We start from the raw sequence: 9,334 nt of genomic DNA, 5'->3' as shown, positions 1-9,334 counted from the left end.
TACCTATTTGTTTTTTTTGTGATGTTTAGATTTTATCCTAGAAAACTTTCGGATCTAGACTAGTATTTTAATAATTGAATGAGTGAACTTATACAGATTCTAAAGCAACTAAAACGGGTTACTTGGTGTTAGGATTCTATGCGAAGATTAATTTAATTCCTTTAAATTTTTAATAATGGCATCAAAATTATTAAATACTAAAATAATACGAATATCTTATTAGTAGAATTTATATAAGTATGTAGGTACCTACTCAGTATTAGAGGTTGATTTTTTAAGTCTGACCCAAACTTTGTCCACAAATTAAATATTTCCATCTTAGTTTTCAGCTGAGCTACAGCGGTTTAGGTTTCGTGTTATGTAATCACCTCTCGTAAAAGTTCTACAATTCCCCAACGTACCATATCGAGTTAACAAAGCGACAAGAATGTGTTTGACTATAAAACCTCAACTTGTATTAAACATAAATGAATTTTTCAGCCATATTTCACTTCCAACAGCAATTTACTATCTCAAAGAGCACATTATTTACGAAATTAAAAACCTCGTTTAATTCCAGTAAGTAATATCTAGCCCACTAAGGCCATGCTGAATCTCATCATCATTATAGATGTTGCCGGCAATCTATGAAATTCGGTATTCTTTAGAATGCCAGTTATGTCCAGGAAAAGTAGATAGGTACTTAACTACGCTATTTTTACGACGCGAAAGCACCAGTACAAGAGCGAAATATAAACATAATAAAAACAATGTCTGTCCATACAAAGTGGCCAAATGTAGAATTTTGTACGTTTAAGTAATACTCACTATCTCTGAAATCTAAAGCAAGGGGATGATGGGGTATGAATTATTCATAAATTACGTCATTTCAAATTGCCCCCCCCCTGGTCTGGACATCGGATGATGGTAGCATGACGTAGGAGGAAACGGGGGTCATTCGGGGTCAATAATCGTCAAAAATTTTATGTCCAGAATTTTATGTACGTAATTTATGACCAGCCCCAATGGGGATGGAAGGTTGCGATGATTTTAACATGGTGGTCGATAACTAAGTTGTAGGTAGAAACAAATATAATAATAATTTATTACTTATAGGTTTCTAAACTTACTAAGTTTTGGAATTTTATACCGTACATACAGAATTTGCTGAGTAAATAGCTCTTGATGGTGGCAAATAAGCGTATAGGCCGCCTGATGGAGACCATCAGCATCATTAGGGCGGCGCTGAAAAATTTCCTGTACCTATACTCATTTCTAAGAACGCCATACTGACACCATGTACAAATATTTTACTATAGGTACCTAGGTTTAGTACGAACATGTATTGCTAGTAATATATTAAATTTATTCCTTTGGGCACCTTGACTGTACCTTTAGGTAAGTAGTAAAAAATACTTCATCCACAGGCTGCCTCAACATTATAAGACATAAATATGTAGTACTTTTAAGTGTTTTTATGTAAGTACTAACATATAGGGTGTAAGTTATCTAGTTTATAACACAAATATGGAACATCTAGCCTGAAATAAACGAATTTTATTTTATTAAATAATATTTAGATGTTTTAGACAACGGCAAAATTATATGTTTCACGGTGACATAAATAAAAATACTTTTAATCTCGCAAATAACAAACGTTAGGGAGGGTATGCACGAAATGGTGGTTATATACTGCCGAGCAAGGCTGGAATACAGAGCCATGAATCACAGGGGGCGTTTCAAACTACTCATAAGGCTTGAATTATTTGTTAATCCTGGGAAATCCTGTAGATAGCGAATTAAGGCAGATTAGTAATGTCGCTCGTTCAGGAAGTTGAACGGAATTTTTGCCTCTAAGCCGTATAATTACACTTAATCTTGCTGTAATTCGTCTTGTTACTTGACTGGTAGCTTAATTAGTAATGCGATAGCCGATTAGTCAGCAAGTCTTGATTTAGTGAATTAGTAATTAAAATATAAATTTTTTAACTTTGTTCAAGGAACCGGAAATCATTCGACTCCAATGAATTCATGATCAGCCCGGTAGTTAATGTTGTCGTATCTGAACTCCCAGCATGATTGCGTTGTCGCGTGCCACTCCACATATCAAGCGTGACTTCCACTAGGTACCTACTACATACTACCTACTTCAAATATGGAAACAAAGACTCTTGGCAACTAGTGCAATTAGTTGTGTGTTATTTTCATATAATTTAGGGACGATGTATATTGAAATATCTCTACAATGGTCATATTTAACTACATAATTAAGATTTCATTTACTCGCCTTCGTGCAGAGTTCTTTCCTTTTCAGTTCGTTCGGGACATACTTGACTGGTTGATAGTGCCTGATACTCCATATAGGTAGCATTAAGTCCGCCTTTTGTACGATTGTATTTTCTTTCGTACAATAAAGATGAAATAAATACATTTTCCTTTGCAAATCGGCGATACTGTTTATATGACATTCATAACCACTCACATGATTCCGATTTTAACAAAAGGTGCCCTGAACTGCTCTGCCATTTCGCAGATACGACGGCACAGTGTCATGATATTTTCAAAAATAGATAACTTTACTTCTGCTAAAGCATTTGCAACGATTCTTTTGGTTTTTTAATGATAAAGAAACAAAGAATTTATTTTACTACTATAGCATTGTGCTGTTATAATAAAAATAATTATTAAAAATTCACAAAGTTGACCCAATGAAATAATGTCCGCGTTATAGTAGAAAACTATTTTTAATTAAAAATCTAAATCGATAACGTATCTTTTTTTTGTATTCAATTTAAAGAAGACTTAATAAGCTTTTAATTGGTACTAAACATCTTGATAGCTCACCTATGAAATTGCCGAGTAAAACTAATTCAAATTCCGATAAGAAACTTTCGAATTGCTCAATCTGCTGTGAAACTATATATTATGTTCATGATTTTTTTGTGGCTAATTTAGACACTGAAGTACTAAAATATAGTAAAAAACAGTTTAAGACACTGTTCGCGAGCATGACGCCATCTAGCGGGCATCCCAAGAAGAGGCGGAGTTCCAAGCACGGCCGCGCGGGGGCGCGGCGACAGCCTCTAACACTTTACCATCTTACACGGCAAGGCACACAAGCCGCTCTCGCGATTTTTGCCAATTTTTATATAAAGTCGCCATACATTCCAACGTTGTAAATTTTCATTTTAATTTAATATAAAAATAAAAACAATTCTGTAAAATCAAAATAAGAAGAAGTCATTGAAGAGCCCCGTCTGCTGTTCCTGAGACCACCTAAAATCGCTAAACCTCCCAAACATTGGACCTCCGAGCCGGAAGCTATCAACCAGCGCCAGGATCAGCAAGAAACGGTCAGGTCATCCATTCTTCACCTTCTTCCCTTCAATCGGCATTGTGCTAATACCGTGTCTATTTTGTAACCTTCCAGTGTCGAGCACGTGTCGCATGGTGCGCACGGCCGCCATTACGTGCCAACAACGAGTTTCGGGATTAAACTGTAAGTGCTTTACATTCTCTCACACACACCATGGCTACTCCTAAAACATCAGTGACTCCGATTTCTTTAACTGTTGATTTAAACGATCCGCGTGTCTTGACGCAAAGACGAGGCACACTCAAGGGTAAACTCACGTTGTTCGCTAAATATGTCGCTACGCTTAATAAGGCTAATTTAACGAATATACAAAAAGTCGAGTTACAATTACGCATAAATAATGCCGCGAGTTATTATCAAGATTTCGATGTCGTTCAAACTAGAATCGAGGAGTTAGCAGTGTCGAGTGACCTCCTTAAACATTTAGAATACCGCGAAGAGTTCGAGGGGCAATATTATCAGACAGTGGCCGCAGCGTCCGAATTAGCTGACGTTGGCAACAGTCCCGCTGTTGCTAACGGCAGCGCCGCTGCCCCTGCCAGCGCAGATTCCGTAGGCTATAAGGTTAAATTACCTACAATATCACTCCCCACCTTCGACAGTTCGTACGAGCATTGGTTAGGGTTTAGGGACACGTATACTTCTCTGATACACGATTCTAAGGACCTGGGTGCCATACAAAAGTTTCATTACCTACGCGCAGCCTTAACCGGCACCGCTTTGCAAGTAATTAAGTCCTTGGAATTTTCAGCAGAGAACTATACGACCGCGTGGGAGCTTCTCGAAAACCGTTTCAACAATCATAGGTTACTAACACACAACTACGTAAAGTCACTTTTCAACACGCAATCATTAAACAAAGAATCGGCTACACAGATTAGAAAGCTGATTGACTCTGTGTTACGTTCCCTTCGTGCCCTGAAGACCCTAGGAGAACCTACGGACTCCTGGGACACGTTAGTCATCTATTTAATAGTCACAAAATTAGACGCGGCTACGGAACGCGAGTGGGAAGAACACAAGGGCTCAGTCAACTCTAATCGGCAGGATTCTACCTCTCGTATTAAGCTAACTGATTTGATTACTTTTTTACAAAACCGTGCAGATATGTTGGAATCTATTGCGGCAAATCATTCCAAAAATACGCACTCAAATTCGCATGACAACAAAAAGTCATCAAATCAGTCGCAATCACACAATGTACACGCAACGCATAGTTATGCTTCTAGCTCCACGGTTTCACAGTCACACACAAACAAATCCAGTTTCAAACGCACTTCGCCTCGCAATTGTCAAATGTGCAACGCTAATCATCCGCTTTATTCGTGTAATAGTTTCCTAGATTTAACTGTTCCCGACAGAGTTAAATTGATTGAGGATAAGAAACTATGTCACAATTGTCTTCGCGTTGGTCACACAGTTGACAATTGCTTTTTTGGACCGTGTAGGATCTGCCAGAAGAAACATAATAGCTTGATTCATAGCCTGAGTAGTGACAGTGACGGTGCATCAGCTTCGGCTGGCAGTGTAAACAACAAGCCACCGGCGAGCGCCGTCCCCGCCACCTCGACTCATCACACTGTTACACTTAATTCGCACACACTCTCACGGCCGTTAACACCGGTTTTGTTATCTACTGTAATAGCAGATGTTGCCGATAGCAACAATAAATTACATAGGGCTAGAGTTTTTCTCGATAATGGCTCAGAACACAGTTATGTCACGCAATCTTTCATAGATAAATTAAATACGCCTTTGGTACAGTCCACTTACAATATTTCAGGGTTAAGTAAACAAGTCACGCAAACCACACACTCGTGTCAGCTTAACATACAGTCTATTAAAGGTGACTACCATGCACGCATCAATTGCATGGTACTCCCAGTCTTAACGGAACCGCTGCCGTCAGCAGCAATAAGCGCGCATTCCATTCGCATTCCAGATAATATTCAACTCTCGGACCCTAACTATTTCAAATCGTCAGATATTGATATATTGTTAGGTGGTGATTATTTCTGGGGCTTGTTAAATAAGGATCGATTTCCTCTCGCAGAAGGGCCTTATTTACAAGATACTAAATTTGGTTGGATCGTCGTGGGTCCGATCAATAATAAACGCATTAAAACAAATAAGACTACTTGTCATTTCACGCAAACTTTAGACACACAATTAAGACAGTTTTGGGAGCTCGAGGAGGTGCCTAAGATAGGAGACGGACTGACTGACGACGAACGCGCCTGTGAACAGCTGTTCGCTTCGACTACGCAACGCGATAAAGATGGTCGTTTTTTAGTACGTTTACCCCTAAAGGAATCAGCTGATGCGCTCGGCGATACCTACGATGTAGCTAGGAGTAGGTTCTTATCATTAGAACGCAAACTCGAGCGGCTCCCGGACTACAAAAAGATGTACTGCGATTTTATGCGTGAGTACATTGAGCTAGGGCACATGTCACTTATACACACATACACAAAGCCTTACTGCTTTCTTGTACACCACGCTGTATTAAAGGACAGTCTCACTACACGCTTAAGGGTCGTTTTCAATGGATCAATGCCCACTAGTTCAGGGAAATCCCTGAACGATTTGCAGTTAGTCGGGCCGACCATACAAAACGATATTTTTTCCATATTGTTACGTTTTCGTGAGCACAGATACGTCGCCTGCGCAGACGTGGCAAAAATGTACAGGCAAGTCCTTATTCAATCCGACCAATGGAACCTTCAACTAATTTTGTGGCGAGAGAACCCTTCGCAGCCGCTAAATGTTTACCAACTTAATACGGTAACTTTCGGTACCTCTTCTGGGGCCTTTTTGGCCATCCGCTGTCTCAATCAGCTGGCAAAGGAATGTGCTGACGAAGAGGTCTCTCGCACCATATTAGAAGACTGTTACGTGGATGACCTAATTACAGGAAATAATGATAAACACGCTTTAATTGACATCTGTGAAAAGGTCACCGACGTACTGCAGTCAGGTTGTTTCCCACTCCGAAAATGGGTATTTAACTTTGACGTTTCGCAATTTTCCTCGTCAAAAATCACATCACGCGAATTGTGTTTAGGCGATAACTGTCAAAGTAAAACACTCGGCTTAGGATGGACTAACAACACTGACGAATTTCATTACACGGCAAAAATACAACAGGATAATAACGAACCGATAACAAAGCGCAAAATATTATCCGTAATTTCACAAATGTATGACCCTCTCGGGCTACTTTCGCCGGCCATAATTATTGCCAAAATATTACTGCAAAAACTATGGCTTTGCCGCTTAGATTGGGACTCGGAAGTACCTGAGGATGTCGCATCTGCCTGGCGTAGATACTTACTCACACATACACAACACATACATAGCCTCCGCATTCCTCGTTATGTAATGAATGCGTCTGCGCATTGCACACAGTTGCACTTTTTTTGTGATGCTAGTCAAGCGGCCTATGGGGCCTGTGCATATGTGCGTACGCTTTCGGGAGATAATAACGAGGTCATTACAGTGCATCTGTTGTGTTCGAAGAGTAAGGTCGCTCCTTTGAAATCCGTCAGTATCGCGAAACTTGAGTTGCTAGGCGCGCTGTTAGCTGCTAGGTTGTACTCAAAAGTAATCAAATCGCTTAAAGTGAAGTTCGATTCTGTGTATTTTTGGTGTGATAGCACAATCGTTCTTGGGTGGGTCCGAATGTCACCCCACACCCTTAAAACCTTTGTTCAAAACAGAGTGTCGGAGATAAACGAGTTAACCGGGAGCGCGCAGTGGTTGCATGTAAGTAGCAAGAATAACGCAGCTGATTTAGTTAGCCGCGGCCTTGAACTTGACGCGCTTATCAATAATTCGTTCTGGTTCAATGGACCGCCCTTCTTGCATGAACCAGAATCTGACTGGTTACCTAGTACTTTATCGCGCACTTCCGAAATAATACCGGCCGATTTACCTGAAATAAAAACAAACACAATTAGTATGACAAGCCAAATTAACACCGATGTATTCGAATTCGACAGGTTTTCGTCTTTTAACCGCTTACGGCGCGCGGGTGCTTATGTTTTACGATTCATAAACAACACACGCATTAAAAACAAGACAAATCGTAAAACTGGCCCGCTGACTGTTGACGAATTGAATGCATCGATGCAACATCTGGCGCGTCTTTCGCAAATGAAATCTTTTCCTGTTGAATATGATAAGATGATAAATAACTTACCTGTTAAACACACGCGCGGGATTAATAAATTAAATGTCTTCCTAGACACAGATAAAATGATAAGGGTCGGTGGTCGTATTAGTAATGCGACTAGTTTTTCATACGACAAAAAACATCCGATTTTGCTTTGTTCGAAACATCGTTTCACACAGCTTTTGTTTCAGAGTGAACACATACGATTACTGCATGCGCCTCCTAGTCTCCTGCTTGCTACTATCAAAGACTGCTGGTGGCCTCTCGGAGGCACTAATTTAGCCAAGCGAGTGGTACGCACCTGTGTAACCTGCATCCGCATGAAGGCGAAAACCTTTGCACCTATTATGGGTAACTTACCTTCACTACGTTTGGAACCCGGGTTCGCCTTTATGAGCTGCGGGGTAGACTACGCGGGGCCAGTATATGTACTTAACCGTAGGGGTAGGGGAGCTAAGCCTCAAAAGGCATACATCTGTCTGATAGTTTGCTTCACGACGCGCGCAGTTTATCTTGATTTGGTCACAAGTCTTAGTACCGAAGGATACCTACTCGCACTTAAACGCTTTATTTCGCGCCGTGGTAAGCCTAACGTGATATATTCCGACAACGGCCGTTGCTTTGTAGGGGCGATGAAAGAACTTTCGTCGTTCCTACAAGATAACGCGAGTAATATCATTGAGTGTGCCGCTAATGATAACATTAATTTGCATTTTAACCCCCCTTACGCTCCACATATGTCAGGTTTGTGTGAGAGAGCTGTACAGTCTTGCAAATATCACTTGAAGCGCGTTGTTGGCAACGCGAATTTAACTTTTGAGGAATTTAGCACGGTTTTGGCACAGTCCGAAGCCCTCCTAAATTCCAGACCCATGCATCCTCTTTCCACAGACCCAAACGACCTTTCCGCATTAACTCCAGCTCATTTCCTTATTGGCCGACCGCTGACAGCGCCGCCCTGCAAGGACTTGACGGCAGAGACGGGCCGGCTCCCACGCTACGAGATGCTGGAGAAAATGCGACAACACTTTTGGCAGCGGTGGTCAAAACAATATATTTCTGAGCTGCAGACCAGAACGAAGTGGCAGACGCACGGCCAGGATATCGTTCACAACTCCTTAGTTCTGGTCAAAGAAGAAAATCTACCACCCCTCAAATGGCGTTTGGGACGGGTGGTAACTCTGTTCACAGGCCACGACGGAGTTTCCCGCGTCGCTGACGTAAAAACAGCGAGCGGGGTCATACGCAGGGCTTTCACCAAGCTTTGCCCTCTCTTGATGCCGGCAGAGAGTGAAGCTGCGCCAGCCCCATCCACATCACCACAACCACATTGAAAGCGGGTGCTTTCAAGGCCGGGGGCATGTTCGCGAGCATGACGCCATCTAGCGGGCATCCCAAGAAGAGGCGGAGTTCCAAGCACGGCCGCGCGGGGGCGCGGCGACAGCCTCTAACACTTTACCATCTTACACGGCAAGGCACACAAGCCGCTCTCGCGATTTTTGCCAATTTTTATATAAAGTCGCCATACATTCCAACGTTGTAAATTTTCATTTTAATTTAATATAAAAATAAAAACAATTCTGTAAAATCAAAATAAGAAGAAGTCATTGAAGAGCCCCGTCTGCTGTTCCTGAGACCACCTAAAATCGCTAAACCTCCCAAACAGACACTAATAATCTTGAAATAAAATGCATAACTTATGCAATTATAACGATGATAGTAGCTATATAACTTAAAATAACAAAAGAGTATCTACGTACCTACTAAATTTTGGTGTTTTTATAATTGCCGATCACCAACAACCG

The 9,334-nt window shown here is 41.2% G+C and overlaps 1 protein-coding gene across 4 annotated transcripts; it reads left to right on the top strand.

Annotated features, from left to right (window-relative positions):
* The first annotated feature begins 3,195 nt into the window (after positions 1-3,195).
* LOC134650741 (uncharacterized) lies at positions 3,196-9,058 on the top strand. Of its 4 annotated transcripts, XM_063505691.1 has the most exons (3): positions 3,275-3,332; positions 3,410-3,478; positions 7,721-9,058. In XM_063505691.1, the coding sequence occupies exon 3, from the start codon at positions 7,850-7,852 to the stop codon at positions 8,861-8,863; it is 1,014 nt and encodes a 337-aa protein (XP_063361761.1). In that variant the 5' UTR covers positions 3,275-3,332; positions 3,410-3,478; positions 7,721-7,849; the 3' UTR covers positions 8,864-9,058. The 4 variants fall into 4 exon arrangements, with proteins under 4 accessions (XP_063361764.1, XP_063361754.1, XP_063361761.1 ...); XM_063505694.1 differs by having other exon boundaries at positions 3,196-3,478; positions 8,421-9,058; XM_063505684.1 differs by having other exon boundaries at positions 3,203-3,478.
* Positions 9,059-9,334: the final 276 nt, after the last annotated feature.

This window comes from Cydia amplana, chromosome 1 (genome assembly GCF_948474715.1).
Source record: "Cydia amplana chromosome 1, ilCydAmpl1.1, whole genome shotgun sequence".
NCBI lineage: Eukaryota > Metazoa > Arthropoda > Insecta > Lepidoptera > Tortricidae > Cydia > Cydia amplana.
The sequence above is the reverse complement of the archived record's forward strand: the minus strand, read 5'-3'. Positions and strand labels throughout refer to the sequence as shown.

Excerpts from the sequence above, each read along its gene's own strand:
- LOC134650741 (XM_063505676.1), top strand. The coding sequence starts at position 6,554 with ATGTATGACCCTCTCGGGCTACTTTCGCCGGCCATAATTATTGCCAAA. Across the intron at positions 7,881-8,420 it reads AACCTTTGCACCTATTATGG|ACCCAAACGACCTTTCCGCA; the intron begins GTAACTTACCTT and ends CTCTTTCCACAG.